The sequence below is a fragment of the Heterodontus francisci genome, chromosome 4 (assembly GCF_036365525.1).
Source record: "Heterodontus francisci isolate sHetFra1 chromosome 4, sHetFra1.hap1, whole genome shotgun sequence".
Lineage (NCBI taxonomy): Eukaryota > Metazoa > Chordata > Chondrichthyes > Heterodontiformes > Heterodontidae > Heterodontus > Heterodontus francisci.
Window position 1 is genome coordinate 40932112 of NC_090374.1, and position 16477 is coordinate 40948588.

A 16477-nucleotide genomic window follows, 5' to 3' on the forward strand; every position below is an offset into this window, starting at 1 on the left:
TTAATTACCTTAATCCATATAAGCACATCATGTTGTCTTTAATGTGAAAACTTTTGTGTGCAACATGCCAGTGTCATCAGTGTTTCTATTGCCTCAAATATGAGCATCTTTCCTAAAAAGATAGGATATTGTTCTGGAAATTCAGTGACCTGTTGATTAAGACAGGTTTTAGCAATTGCAAAACGTAAAGATTTATATGGACGATCAACCTTTTTTGACCTGTCTCTTGTGAGACTTGAGAGCTAGTGAGACTATTGTTTAATAAACAGGTTAGGAGAATTGTGCATCATCTACAATGGACTTGTTGAAGTTAAAATAGTGAAGCTTTGACTACTTACGTCAGTACTGCAAAGGATCTACATGGACCTTAAAGCTTTGAGGGCTGAGACCTACCAGTGCACTCTTTGGATTTGTCCGTTGTTATGACCAAGGCTGGAGTAATGCACTGTTAATTCAGTCCCACTACTCCACAGGTCACAGCACATCAACAAAGTTTTCCACCTACTGAAGAATAGCCAAATTAGACACACTATTTGTCCCCCAGAGTAAAGCACACCAAAACAGGTTTCTTTAAACAACAACATTAACTATTTATTGGAAAAGAAGTCTTAACTACTAATGAGATAAATTGACATATATGAAAAGCTCCTTAGTTCCTTAGCTCTCATGCACACACACATTCAAAAAGAAAAATGGTTAACCAGGGAAAACTAATTTTGGTTTACAGCTGTTTCTTAATAAAAAGGAAAAAATAAAATGATTGAGTTTATCACGTTCTGGTAGGATGTTTTCGCTATGGTGAGGTGTCCCAGAGTCGCTTGCCACTCGAAGTCTGTCCAGGCGAGGTTCATGCACAGTCTGTGATGGGTAGGCATTCAACGCAATTTGTCTGCAGCAGGTGTCATACAGATCTTTCAGCAGGGGTACAGCAACACAGCAGTAGAAGCTTTCTGCCGATTCTTGAGTTTCCCAAAACACAGAAGGCAACAGGAACCACGCTGGATGCAAGAATTCTTCAGAGACAGGAGGCAATAGGAATCTGCCATCTTTCAAATGCAGGATTTCCTTTCAAGAGATGCAGGTTTCCTTTTCAAGACACGCAGGTTTCCTTTACAGAGAGAGGCCTTTTTCTCTAGTTTGCAGCAAGTCAGAGCCAGATTTCAAAATGCCTGCTCTTTGTCCAAATCGCTGGTTCTTTACAATCCAAAAGTGAAACTAACTCCAACAATCAAGTCACATGACAATCATAAATCTTGACCTATCATTCCCCTGCTGAGTTGTTTGGAAACAGGTGCCTTGCAGTCTGTGTATTTCACTCAGTCCAAACCCATCAAGTTTCAGCAATCAATGTCCACAGAGAAAAATCCTTTCCTCAGTTTTTAAAAATCTACAGAATTCTAAGTTTTCAAGACAAAAACAAAACTCTTGTAACACCATGCACTGATGTTTGCACTGGGTCCAAACACCATCTCCTCTGTGATTTGTTGCTGTTGATTTGTAATGTTTAAGTGTTCCAGAAGTGTGGATCTCCCTCTTCTGAGCAAGACTTGGTCACTTGAATCTATTGAGCGAATGGCAGAAATGTTTAGCTTTTGAAACTTAAGTTGAAAGAATGCAATGACTCTCGGTTTTGGATGTAGAAATACCAGGCCCTATAAGAGCCATTGGAGTTTACAGTACACAGCAAGGTCATTCGAATCATGCTGTCTGTGCTGGTTTTGCTGGAACAACCGAAACTAATTCCAGAGCTTCACTTGTTCTCTGTAGCACAGTGCCTTTTGTCTGCTTCAAACAAATTTCCCTTAAAAGTTGCTGTGTTTCTGCCTCAACCACTTCCTGTGGTAAAGCAGTATATGCAAATAGATTTTTTCTAACCCCTCTTCTTCCTCCCTTAATGATTATTTTAAATTGCCATTGACTTCCCAATCAGAGGAAATATCCTTTCCCTTTTCACCCTATCAAACCTTTTAATTATTTTACAATTCTCTTCTAAATCTCCTTTTAACGTTTTTTTTATTTGCAAAATATACTTTATTCATAAAAATCTGTCAAAAATATGTTACAAAACAGTTCCAAAAAGCACCAAGTCAAAATAATACAAAGAGTGCAAAGGAGATCAGTTTCCTTTGGTACAGGAGTGAGTTGCCTCACAACCCTTCCATTTCATTTGACATGCCATGTACATTTTACAGCAAACAGATATTTTCTGGCTACAATTCGAGGGGTTTTCCATGGAACCAGCCCCTCAGTTGGTGGGGGGGGGGACCTTACACAGTGGTCTTTCCCTATTGAGCCTTTGCCGCGGCTGCCCCTAGCTTTAGTGCGTCCCTCAGCACGTAGTCCTGGACCTTGGAATGTGTCAGTCTGCAACATTCGGTCGTGGACAAATCTCCTTTTAACTGTCCCTACATCAGTCTGAGTAGCTCATGTGTCTCCTGAATGCTATAATTTCCCACCCTGCCATCATCCTGGTGACTCTTTATGCTTACTGTGACTTAAGTGGTAATTCTATAATGGAGTGCCTAAAACTACATACAGTATGCCAACTGTAACCAAACCATTGCCTTGTACAAATGTAGCATTAGTTGTTTACCCTTGTACTCTATGCTCCTGTCTGTAAAATGCAAAATGTTGTCAGCCTTTGTTTATGGCTTTTTCGACTTGCACGTGCAAGGAATTCTAGTCAGGTACCTATGTTCATTCATTTATTTAGACTAGGTTCATTTACTGCCTTCAGTGTATTTTTCCATTTTTTAAATCATTCACAGGATGTTAGGCCAGCATTTATTGCCCATGAGAAGGTGATAGTGAGCTGCTGCTTGAACTGCTGCAGTCCATTGAGTGTATAACTCCCATTCCTGTATTTTCTCCCAAAATGTATTACATTTATACCAAAGGCAAAAGTGAATCTAGCGCTGAGACCTGGGGTATATCAAAGCCCTTGGAGACCATTACGGTTGTGAGGGATGTTTTTATTGGTGTTATTTTGTGCTAGTTGAGTTCGTTCTGATGCTGGTACTGTTGCAGTTGTGTATTGCAAATTGGGCTGAAGCCTGAGCTCAAATCAATACTAAAAAACTTTCCTGAAGAAGTTTAAAAAACTTGGGCCTTTAAAGTATATTTTTTAAACTATAGATTAGTTGAAGTGCTCTGTTCAATATTTTTATGCATAAGCTGAAAGAAGTGGCATCTGAGGCCTAAGTAGTATGGACTGTTGGGTCATATTGACACGTAAGGATTTTATCTTGTGTTTGTGAACTTGCAACACAGCGAATTTAAATTCAATGGTGCAGTTTTTGAAAAAAGTTCACTTTTATTAAATAACAGTTGATATTGTGCTATTTAGGTTAATATAGTCTGGGATTATACATGACTTCTTGACACTTCAGATATAATCTTTATCTATTGTATAGGCAAAGAAGACGTTGAGGAAGATCCAGCTGTCCATTCTAAACATGGATCAGCAGTTCGGTTGTAGTTAAAATGGACATTTTTAGCTGCAGCAAATTATCATGTTGTCAACTTTTGTTTGTTAATGCTCCTGTGAAGCACCTTGGGACAGTTTTACTATTCTATAAGAGCTGTATAAATGTTGGCATCTGAAAAATTTTAATATAAACAGCAACAGGCGGGTCAGGTTTCTTGTCACTGGTGAATGCACTGTTTTAACTACTATATAAGGAATTTGTGCAGCACATTCTGAAATAGTTTATAACCATTTTCTTTCAAGAAGCTTGTCAAAGCATTTTCCCACAGTTTTGTTTGAAGAGCTTAGTAGTTGTAACTGTGTTTTTCTTGTGCTGGATCCAGTAGAGAAATGGGATGAGTCCCAAAATGTTCCCTTTTCTTGGCTGTTCTCTTTAATCACCCCAGGCTCATGTTAAGCTGTATGTGGCAACTCTCAAAATGGTTGCGGCAGCACACTAATATTGTGAATCTCCATTCGTAGAGAAAAAAAAATCAGAAACTGACAACTATTAATATTGCAATCTATATCCTGCATAAAGGGGAAAGAGAACTGGAATGTTACCGAAAATTTTAGGAAATTGCTAAAACAGCTACAGAAATACTTTGGAGGAGCTAAAGGAGATTGTCGGTGTGAGCATAGCAAAATCTCACTGATAGATTTGTAATTGCGTCTTATTGCTGCAGCTGATCTGGAGGGAGTTTATATGATTCCCATATTTCTTTAAAAGAAGGGTTGTCTGATTCATAGAAACATTATTGAAAAATAATGGGGCTTGAAGACTGGAGTATACTGCCAGCTTGACATGGTGCACAGCAATGCAAAATTACAGCCTTGATTCAAACATGGACAAAAGAGCTCAAAGAAGTGAGGTGAGAGTTGACATCAAGGCAGCATTTGAGCGTGTATGGCATCAAGGAGTGCTAGCAAAACTGGAGTCAATGGGAATCAGGAGCAAAACACTCTGCTGGATGGAGTTGTACCTAGTGCAAAGGAAGATGGTTGTGGTTGTTGGAGGTCAATCATCTGAGCTCCAGGACATCACTGCAGGAGTTCCTCAGGGTATTTTCCTAGGCCCAACCATCTTCAGCTGCTTCATCAATGACTTTCCTTCAATTATAAGGTCAGAAGTGGCGATATTTGCTGATGATTGCACAATGTTCACCATTCGTGACTCCTCAGATACTGAAGCAGTCCGTGTAGAAATGCAGCAAGACCTTGACAATATCCAGGCTTGGGCTGATAAGTGGCAAGTAACATTCGCGCCACACAAGTGCCAGGCAATGAACATCTCCAACAAGACAGAATCTAGCCATCTTCCTTTGACATTTAATGGCATTATGATCACTGAATCCCTCACTATCAATATCCTGGGGGTTACCATTGACCAGAAACTGAACTGGAGTAGCCATATAAATACCATGGCTACAAGAGCAGGTCAGAGGCTAGGAATCCTGCGGTGAGTAACTCACCTCCTGACTCCCCAAAGCCTGTCCACCATCTACAACGTACAAATCAGGAGTGTGATGGAATACTCTCCACTTGCCTGGATGGATGCAGCTCCAACAACACTTGAGAAGCTCGACACCATCCAGGTCAAAGCAGCCTGCTTGATTGACAGCCCACCCACAAACATTCACTCCCTCCACCACCGACACACAGTGACAGCAGTGTGTACCATATACAAGATGCACTACAGCAACGCACCAAGGCTCCTTCGACAGCACCTTCCAAACCCGTGACCTGGAAGGACAATGGCAGAAGCTCTATGGGAACACCACCACCTGCAAGTTCCCCTCCAAGTCCCACACCATCCTGACTTGGAACCATATCACTGTTCCTCCACTGTCATTGGGTCAAAATCCTGAAACTCCCTTCCTACCCCACATGGACTGAGGCGGTTCAAGAAGGCAGCTCACTACCACCTTCTCGAGGGCAATTAGGGATGGGTAATAAATGTTGGCCTTGTCAACAACGCCCATATCCCATGAACGAATAAAAAAAAAGTACGAGTATAATTCGGGGGTCAGTCCAGAGCTGACACCTTGTATCAAACCTCACTCCATGAGGTCGTCTCACTCTGTTTTTACATGGCATTGTGTGGATTATAACTCTGCCTAACTTTATTATTTTGGTAAAGAAAAATAAATAGGATTTATATATTGTAATAAAAGCTTGCAGCACTTAATTCCATACCAAGTGGCAGTGTCTTGTGTGGTCTACAGTGATTTGTAGCACAATTAAAAATGTGTTGATGAAAGACTCTTGTTAACAATGCAAGATTTGAAAATTGACATTTGAGACTTTGTAGGCAATTCCACAGCTTACGTATTTGTCTGGAATCCAACCACCTCCAGTAAATGAACTGGGAAGTGCACAGTTTGAAGTCCTTGTTATCAATCTTAAGCTGCCCCAACTGATTAAAAAATTACATGTGCATGGGCAGTATTTAGCACAGTGGAGGCACAGCATCACTTTTGTGTTCTGCCAGGAAGATTAAGACCATTTGAGTTGCCTCTCTCCCCATTTCCCCTTGCCCAAAAGGCAAACCTTTCCCAAAACTCTAATCTTGTGTCTTTCTCTAGTGTCTCTTCCATCTCCTTCATACGTTTGATACAATGGTTTATGTACTTGGATCCCCAAATCTCTCTCTGCTCCTACAAAGTTCCTAGCTTACCATTTAAAAATACGCTGATCTATTTTTCGTAGGTACAAAGTAGCTAACCTCACACTTCCCCACATTGAACTCCTGCCACAGTTTTACCCTCTCATTTAATCTATCGTGCCCTCTCCTACCTCCTACTCCCTTTTACTCCCATTTCTGCTAAACTGCTGACCATCTAACGTTCTTTCCTGGCTTTCATGCTAGCTGACATGACAAATGGTTCCCTCTGCTCAGATATTTTCCCAACTTCTATTCAAAGCCATCACCATCCCCTTCCTCGACCCTTTACAGATGATTGTGCCCTCTTCTACAACTTTTTTCCTCAAAGTACTTGAATAGATTGTCCATTATCAATGGCATATTTTTCCATAACTCCATATTCAAATCTTTCCAGTCAGCTTTCAACCCCTGCCACTGCATTAACACAGTTTTATTCAGAGAGCGAGTTTCTCTGACATTTTTCTTCCTCGTCCTCCTTGACCTCTCTAGCCTTTGACATGGTTGACCACACCAGCCTCCAACACCACTTCTTCATTGTCCAGCCCAGTGGTCAGTCTTCTTTGTTCGATTCTACTCTTAACTGGCCACTGTAGCCAGAACAGTTTCTGCAATGGCTTCTTTTCCCACACCTGTCCCGTTACCTCTGGAGTCCTCTCAAGGATCTATTCTTGGCCCTCTCCGCTTTCTCACCTTTATGCTGCCCTGAATGCATGAGATCAGCTTCCAAGTGTACATTGACAACATCATGCTCTACCACTCCACTGCCTCTATCTGCCCACTGCCTCTGTGCTGTTAGCTTGCTTGTCTGGCATTCAGTCTTGCATGAAATGCAATTTCCTCAGTTAATATTGGTAAAGCCAAAGTCATTGACTTTAGTCCTAGCAATAAACTCCACATCTTCGCCACTGATTACAACTCCCTTCCCAGCCACTCTCTGAGTGAACTGAACAATTCACAACTTTGCATCCTATTCGACTCCTGGACTAAGCTTTTGACTCCATATCCTCTAAATCACTAAGGCCATCAACTTCCACTGTTGCAGGTCCCATAACACACTGCTGCTGAAACTCTCTATGGCTCTGTTACCTCCAGTCCCAAATATTCCATTGCTCTCCTGGCTGTTTTCCCATCCTCACCAACAGCTCATCCAAAATCCTACCTGTATCCTCTCCTGGATCAAGTCCCACTTTCTCATCGCCTCAGTTCTTTTATGATCGACATTGGGTCCTGCATCTCCCCTCCCTCCATGTCTCCAATTTAAAAGTTTATTTTTTTAATCTCTCGCCATGGCCTTGCCCCTCCCTATCTCTGTAACCTCCTTCAGCACTACAACCTGACTTTCTAACCCCCATCACTCTAATTAGACAGAGGCAGTTGGAGTAGATAAGCCAGAGAATTATCTGGATCCCCCAGATATGGCTGTCTGTCAGCCGAGCGAACAGGGTGCAATAACCTGAGGGTAAACACTGAAATACAAGTTGTATTTTTATCTAAATTACTGAAAATAGAGACATTATGTTGAAGCTTTTCGTCTTGCTTCAGGACAATCCGCAAGAATACCAATGTAAGGAGAACAACAAATTTATACTGTATGAGAAGAGAGTGCTGATTGGTTGGCAAGTGAACCCTGGTAGAGGCGTTGCCATGGAGAATGCACCAGTTAATGGTGACTGAATGTTAACTGCCAAGCTTTGTTTGAAATTTGGCCAGCATTGTAGCTTCTTGTTAGTACTACAGCTGCCTAGTAGCTCACACTAAATTCTGCTTCTGTGTTGCCATGTGCAGTCAAACCCACTACTATACATGTCTAATGGACAAATAATTTGAGTTGTTTGTACACAGCATCGACTGTACTCGTGTAAGTGAAAACTCTTCCTAATCTACAGAGCAGGTGGTGCTCACGAGTTTGAGGCACTTCATGGTTGTGAAGGACCCTGTATTCCTTTTGTTTTTTCAGAAATATTTGTTCCAAGTGGTATAGGTGTGCTCACAATGGTGACATTTTCACTTCTGCCTGTTTACAGAACCAAATCTGTTGTACTGGAGGCAGTGGTGTGCACCACTTGAATAGTTCTCTTTGCTGGTCGGGAGTATTGGTTTGGTTGGACATTCACTGTGTAATATTGTGTGTTTTGTTTTTCCTATCGTGGCTGCTGAGAACATAATAAACTGAAGTCTCTGTTATCATTCAGTTTATTTGATTGACTTCCATTCAACACAAAGGCCTGTTTTCTCTTGTTTGGAGATCTAGAATGTCGTAATCAATTTGGGACACTAGATGACCAAATTTCCATATTCTCAAAATCTTTTTTTAATAGTTTGATTGCTTTCTTCTCTGCTGAAACCTTTGATGTCATCCTATATTGAATTGATGGGTTGCATATCTGACTATGGTTTCCAATCATTTCAACCTATCTGACCTGCCGACACCTGTCATCGTTTGTGCTGTCACTGAGTACACTAATTCTTGGCAGCAAACCAGTTATTATCATATGTCTCTTAGACTTTTTTCCAGGAAGTATGCGGTGTGTCTTTAAGGCTTGGAAAGGATCAGTGCTGCTTTAAGACAGCCAGCTCCAGGGACTGTGAGTCAAAGAATGCATTCTCGTTTCCATAGGCAACAGCCACTCAGGACCAAGGACACTAGATACAATGTTGCCGATTGACATTTGAAACTAGCTGAAAAACTGGCTTTTGAGACGCGGTTAACAGACACAGACAGACAGCTGGACCAGCATGAACCTAACCGAGTTCTCTGATAATTTAAACTAAAGAAAGGTGAATTTTAGACTGATCACTTTTTCACCCCTCAAAACAATTCTAAAGCCAAATTGATTCATTGAAAAGTGTCTACAAGTTGTTCATTGCTGAATTCATCACTGGAAAAGAAGAGCATCACTTCAGCTTCTGAAAATAAACTACTGACTGTCCTACTGTCGAAGAACCCTTTTTTTCCCCCATCGGACAGCTATGAGGACTTCAAGCAACCTTGGACTGTTCCACATTGGAAGATTCCACTTCGGCAGGAGTGTAAATCTGCAAGGACTCTAATGTTTCCTACTTTAAATGTTGTTTACATCTTAATAGTGTTTAAGAATTTAGTTTTTCTAATTAAACAGTTAATTTGTTGATCTAAAGACACCTGCTTTTGTTAGCCTCATTCAGGGGTTAATAGATGGTAAATTTGGCTGTGGTTTTCTTTAATTTGGAAAGTTTAAAGTGATATGTTAGGCGATCTGTGGAGTGGCGGGACTGAATCAACAGTGTGTTTCTCCCACCGCAATCAGAATTATACATTTTGATTGGAGGCTTTGTCTTGAGCGGTCAGTCTTAACACTGAGTACACTAATTCTTGGCAGCAAACCAATTATTAGCATGTGTCTCTTGGACTTTTTTGGGTAGCCAATTTACAAAATGAGGAGACAGAAGCTTTTCCTTGCAGTCACATCCAGCTTGGGCAATGTTTATTCAACTGTAATCCTTGATAATTTGCAGTGACCCACCATGGGTAGATGTCATTGCTGTTTAGAAGAATACAAATGAAGGAATTACTCTACGATGGCTGAGAAAAGCCACTTCAGTGCTGCTTGCGTTGTCATTGTTTTTTTTAGCAGTGTTCGAACACATGTTAAGCAAATAATTTGAACAAAATTAAGTTGCATGTGAAGTTTTAGCCTTGTTAATCAGTCTTTAATGTCCTTGGAGCTGAGTTGCAGCACACTGATGTGAGCAGATGGCAGCAGCCTGGTCAGGGATGATGTAATCTGTACTATCCTGAGGGAAAGCTGCAGGGTTGGAGGTGCTTATCTTCCAGTGATGCCCTGCCTTCCAGCGATTTGATTGTTTCCTGAAGACTCCATGGCACCTTTCGAAGAAGAGCAGGGAGTTCTGTTTCCAGGAGGAGCATTCCTCCCTCAACCAGTACCACCAAAAACAGATGAATTAGTGATTCATCTCACTGCTGTTTCTGGGCATCCTTTGCTTTTAAAATGCATTTATAAAAGCAGTCACTGCTCTTCAAAGGAGCTCATTGTATTTGATGTCCTGTGGGAAATTAAGCTGCTATATAAATCCAACTCTTCATTTCATGGATGGTACACATAGTAAGTACACAACTTTGTCCATGTGATAAATATAACATTGAGAATTTTCAAGCCAGAGGTTACTTTTTATAGTTCTAGCAGGAGCTGTTGTGCATACAAGGTGGCTTCTGCAGTGTATAGGCACAACTACTGTATATCTTTTAAAAGAACATTTGCAACAGTCCAGGTCTGGGAGGGATTATGCTGCTGAGAAGTGGGGTGTCTTTTGTGTGTTTGCTTGTGTGATCATACAGTAGCGTTTTTATAAGATACAAAAGGAATTGTGCAAAAATAATCTTGGTCCTTGCAGCTTATCTTGACCATTACATTTAGAAAGATTTGCTTTAGTATTATTTTCCCCCTTCCTGTGCTGCAAACTATTACCTGACAGCGTGGGGAGTCGAGCTGCTTTCAAGTCTCTGTGACTGCTGTGCCATAATTAGCTGGAGGGATGGCCTGAATTGACTTTCTCAACGATGCCTTTTCTCCTGTGCCATCTCTGCCTCCCTTTAGTTGTTGGGCTGACTGAGGCTGAGCGCTCAGCTTGAGAATCAAAAAACACAAAGCCCTGTAACACCACCTACAAACTGAGCTACATTATTCAAAGAGAGAGCTTGTTTTGCAGCAGGTGCTGCGCAGAAGTACTTTACATTTAGCTTTTGACAAGGTTACCACTGTAGATGCTGAACCTAAAACCATGGTAACACAGTTGGGATCCACAGTTTGGAGTTGGGAATCTCTTCAGGCTTTTCTGTCTTTAACATCTTTGTAAAATATAATAGAATGCATTTATTAAAAATTATGTATATTAAGTTGCATTGAGTCAGCCTTGAATTTGAGTATACTAGCAGTCTTTCCCAAACTGGGCTATTTGGATATATTTCCAATTTCTAAGTGGCATGCTACAGTTTTAAACTGCTGAGAGCTATGAATAATATTTAGCTAAGGAACACTATGTTCCCAACCCATTTGGAACAAGCAGATGCAATCATGGAACATATGTAGGTTGTAATGTTAGAGCAATGCCCTGCAGTTTTTCATGATCGCCTTCAGCATCAGATCTTCCTTCAATAAATAAGAATGAAGAGCATATTTCCTGATGGTAGATCAGGTTTTATTCACACAAAATAAAAACATTGACTTAATTGCTGGTGTTTATCTTACTTTTTGTCACCTTTATGATTTTCAGTCCCCGTGACTAAATGGGTGGCATTCTTATCTCTAAGTCAGAATGTTGTGTGTTCAAGTCTCACTCCAGCGACTTAAGGATAAAATCTGGGCTGACACTCTAGTGCAGTACTGAGTGAGTGCTGCCCAGTTGAAGGTGCTACCTTTCAGATGAGATGTTAAACCAAAGCCCTGTCTGCCCTCAGGTAGATGTAAAAGATACCACAGCACTATTTTGAAGGAGAGCAGATGAGTTCTCCCTAGTGTCCCCGCCAATATTTATTCCTCAATCGAGATTACTTAAAAACAGATTATCTGGTCATTATCACATTGCTGTTTGTGAGACCATATTGTGTATAAATTGGCTGCTGCATTTCCTACATTACAAAAATGACTATATTTCAAGAGTATTTCATGGCACTTTCGCGCACCCTAAGTTTGTGAAGTGTACTATATAAATGTATCTATGCATCTACAAGGCACAAGTCAGGAATGTGATGGAATATTATTCATTTGACTGGATAGGTGCAGCTCCAACAACACTCAAGGTCGATACCATCCAGGACAAAGCAGCCCACTTGACTGGTACCCCCATCGATCACCTTCAGCATTCACTCCCTTCACCGATGCACAGTGAGCATCAGTGTGTACCATCAACAAGATGCACTGCTGAAACTCACCAAGGCTCCTTAGACAGCACCTTCCAAACCTGTGACCTCTACCACCTAGAAGGATAAGGGCAGCAGATGCATGGGAACACCACCACCTGCAAGTTCCCCTCCAAGCCACACACCATCCTGATTTGGAATGATATTGCCATTCCTTCGCTTTTGTTGGGTTAAAATTCTGGAACTCCCTTCCTAACAGCACCGTTTGTGTACCTACATCCCAAGGACTGCAGCAGTTCAAGAAGGCAGCTCACCACCACCTTCTCAAGGGTAGTTGTTAGGGTCTGAAGTTCTGTTCATGGATGATAAATACCTGGTAGTTCAAGATAATAGGGTGAACAGGTGTTGGGTGTTAATTAGTTAATTGCATTCAAGTGTGTATATATAAAGAAGAGCCAGCCAGCACTATCTGGGGGTGTTGTTAGGAGTGTAGAAGTAAGCTCTGTGATGAGCAATAAATAATCTCCGGCAAAGCATCCTAGTCTCAGTGTCTTCTTCACAAACAGGCTTGGAAGTTTCTCTAACACAGTTAAGGATGGGCAATAAATGCTGGCCTAATCAGCCACGTCCACATCCCATGAACGAATAAAAAAATTAGTTCTTCGAGTTAATCATTCATTGGATACTTCGACACATGCCTAAATCTAACATTGATAGCAGTATTTAAAAAAAAAATTGCCTAAATACAATTTTAAATGATTATAGCAGCTTCAGTCCCACTCTTTTTTTTGCCACTGAAGTGCACAAATTCAAAGGCCTGTCTGAATTGTGTGACCAGTGGCCAAAATAACGGATTTTTTTGTTAATAGTTAACCGTACCAAGTTTGTACAGGATTGGTGTACTGAGGATTGACGGAGTTATGGGCTTAATTTTGTAAATAATCAGTCTTGGCTCTGACTGCTGGGGGATCTACTTATTGTAGCTCAAAACTCAGGGGAGAGCCATCCTCTGGATTTGCACAGTTGTTTTGAAAAAGTGAAGTTGAGCCACTGATTGAAACAACTGTTTTTACAACTGAGTGGTTTGTTAGTCCATTTCACAGGGCATTTAAGAAACAACCATGTAATATGTGATTGGGTCATATTGTAGCCAGACTAGTTTGAGGCAGTAGAAGGGCATTGGTGAACCAGTTGGGTTTATACAACATTCCAGAAGCTTTTGTGGTTAATTTTTTGGAAGCTAGGCTACAAATGGAAATTCAAAAGGAAATTGGATGGGCACCTGAGGTAAATTAACTTGCAGGACTACGGGGATCGAGTGGAGGAATGGGCCTGACAGGACTGCTCCACAGAGAGCTGGCATGGACTCGATGGGCCAAATTTATTACGACTGTAAATTACCAGATTTATTGAATTCAATTTCATAACACAATGCGGTTATGATCCTAAGTTATCTTCCATCTTGTAAACACTGGCCAGACAGCATTGACCGAGGCCTGGGAGCACTCAAGCATCCACCCTCACCTCAAGAGATGCTTGGTCTGGGAGACTGGAGAAAATGAAAGAGATGCATTCCTTCAACAGCAAATCTTTTATTTAAGAGAAAATAGTTGACTTGGAAATATAACAACAAAAAAAGCTGCCATTAATGAAAGAAACCTGAATTTAGTGAGAAGCAGTCTGTTATGACATCAAAATTTTGAGGACAACTGATCCAGTTATTTCATGAGCTTTTAATATTATCCCTTATTGATGGAAGTCTGGGAACTGTCCGGTGCATAAGAGAGATGATTACACAAGTGTACTCTTTGAAGTGATAAGCTAAATGGACTAAATGGCCTTGTTTGTTCCCGACTGTTTTGTATTCTCCAGGTCTCTTGCTTATTAGTTAAGTAATGATTTTCTGGTCAGTGTTATATCGAAAGTTCTGCACATAATGTGTTGACCTTTGATTCCACCAGTTCTAAAATTGTTAACTTTCAAGCTCGAGTAAAAGGGCTGATGGCACTCCATATGCTTGTACAATTTAAAAAAAATTCAGTAGCACACTGCTAAAACTGAGAGTTTTTATTTATAGTGGTTCATGGCCACTCCAAATTTACTGGGGAATCAAAGAATTTCAGATCTACCCATCATCCTCAAAACATATATCACTAATATCCTGCATCTCATATTGACCAGAAATAAAATGATAGTTCACATCATCTAATAGCAGTGTGAATGCAGAACCACTTTGAAAGACGAAGGAAAGGAAATCCAGGAACCAGTGCTAACAAACTGACAGATAGGAGTGGTATCCAAGCCGTGTCAAGCTACTTGTTGGATATTACAGCCACTGTGCTAGAGCTAGGGTTGCCAACCCTCCAGTATTGTCCTGGAGTCTCCAGGAATTAAAGATAAATTTCCAGAACCCTGCTACAGGCAACTTGGGAGAAAAATTGCAGGAGCATTAAAGAAAATGTTTTTTGTCCCATTTTCTTTGAACACTTTTGTAGTTTTAAGAAAAAATATAGCAGTTAGGGAAAAAGAATCATCCAGTTGAGTCTATTGGCTTTCCAGTTGGTGTGCCATGAGGATGGATGTGTTGGATGATTAATGGTGGGAGCAGGGCAGGATGTCATATAATTAAAATCCTAGGATTAAATCCAGCCAGAGTTGGCAACTTGCAATGAATTAGTTTGTAGCTTTTTTTTCAAAGAACAAGAAACATAAAATCAAATGGTATTTGTGCTCTGGACGAATAAGTTCATGATACTTAAATATTTAATTTCAGGGCCGTCTGTCAGGCAATTCATCTGAACCTGTGCAAACACGACGAGTAGTCCTGTCGCACAACATGGATAAAGCTTTGAAAGAAGGTATGAATGTTTTTTTGATAATTCTTAAAGGATGGTTTTTCAAGGAAAAGTGCATTGTTAATTGAGTTGAAGTAATCGCTATAAATCCTCAGATTGGGGAGTATGTTATGAATGTAAAACATGCTTGAGGTCTGGGCTCTTTATCCAAAGGCATTGAAAAATAATTGGTATAGAAACAAATAGCATGTTTGTGATGGCAAATAATGCAAACTCATGAATATTAAAAAAATAATTTGCATACTGAAATAAAATGGCTAATGTTTATTTTAACTTCCTGTTCTAGTGTCACAGTCCCAGTATTTTCAACTTTTTTTAAAGAAATATCACAATCATTTTTTTCAGCTTTTCTAAAACTCGTTGTTATTACTGGGGTTGCAGAGGGCTGTTCCATTTATCTTTGGTTTCCCATCGCTTATTGCTGTTTATTGAAAGTCAGATCATGCAGATGCAAAGGAAACATGTGTTAGGAAGAAACCTAAGGAATAAATGCCTTCAGGCCAACCTAACCAGATGAATACCCTAGAATTCAAGTTAGGTTCTGGCTGCTATTTTTAGGAGCGCATGAATACAGATTCTGTATCTGAGCATTGGTGGATACTGAGTGCTACCCCCAGTATTCAAGATGAACCTGGAAATTGTAGACCAGCTAGTTTCACATCACAAGGGGGATCAAATCCACAGGGTTTTACATGAAACTCTCTATGTTCATTTAAAGAGTATGGACATAATAGGAATGAATTTAATAGTAATGAGCAGTGGTTAGCACCGCAGCCTCACAGCTCCAGTGACCCGGGTTCAATTCTGGGTACTGCCTGTGTGGAGTTTGCAAGTTCTCCCTGTCTCTGCGTGGGTTTCCTCCGGGTGCTCTGGTTTCCTCCCACATGCCAAAGACTTACGGGTTGATAGGTAAATTGGCCATTATAAATTGTCCCGAGTATAGGTAGGTGGTAGGGAAATATAGGGATAGGTGGGGATGTGGTAGGAATATGGAATTAGTGTAGGATTAGTATGGTGGTTGATGGTCGGCACAGACTCGGTGGGCCGAAGGGCCTGTTTCAGTGTTGTATCTCTAAACTGAACTAAACTAAGATCATTCCTTATGTATATTGTGGAATTCTTTTGAGGAGCTAACTAAATTGGTAGTAAGTAGGTATAGTTTACTTGCCTTTTCAGAAATAATGTTATACATACAAGCATTAAAAAGATAAACTATACAGGCTCAGTGTTTAAATATGAATTGTAGTACTAGACCATCTAAGTCAGGAAGGTCCCATGTTTGATCCCAGCTATTTGCTGAGTTTGTAGATCTTGTCTGGGATGAGAGTTGCAAATCAGAATTCCTGTTTGTGATTGCTATACAGTGGAAAGTGTCTGTGAGGTTTAGCTCTGCCTCTGCTGTAATCATCCCCACAGCTGAATAACCCTGCTCATGCTCACCATTTGGACTCACATATGAAAAACAAGCACTTGCATAATGTACTGGAGGGCTCCTGTTTAATCGTACTGCAGTGTACTGGGTGCCTTCTACAATCAGAGAAATGGAAGAAGAATGAAAAAATGGTAGGGCAGGGAGGAAGAGAGCAAACAACAAAAATGGCATTTGGAATTAATGGGTCATGGAATTGTCAAGT

At 40.6% G+C, this 16477-nt stretch overlaps 1 protein-coding gene across 3 annotated transcripts in view; it reads left to right on the forward strand.

The window, feature by feature from the left end:
- Window positions 1–16477, forward strand: part of snx25 (sorting nexin 25) — a 317716-nt gene that overhangs the window by 22208 nt on the left and 279031 nt on the right. For all 3 annotated transcript variants that reach the window (XM_068029407.1, XM_068029409.1, XM_068029408.1), the window contains exon 3: window positions 14762–14846. In XM_068029407.1, the coding sequence (XP_067885508.1) occupies window positions 14762–14846 (85 nt within the window). The remainder of the gene's footprint in view (window positions 1–14761; window positions 14847–16477) is intronic.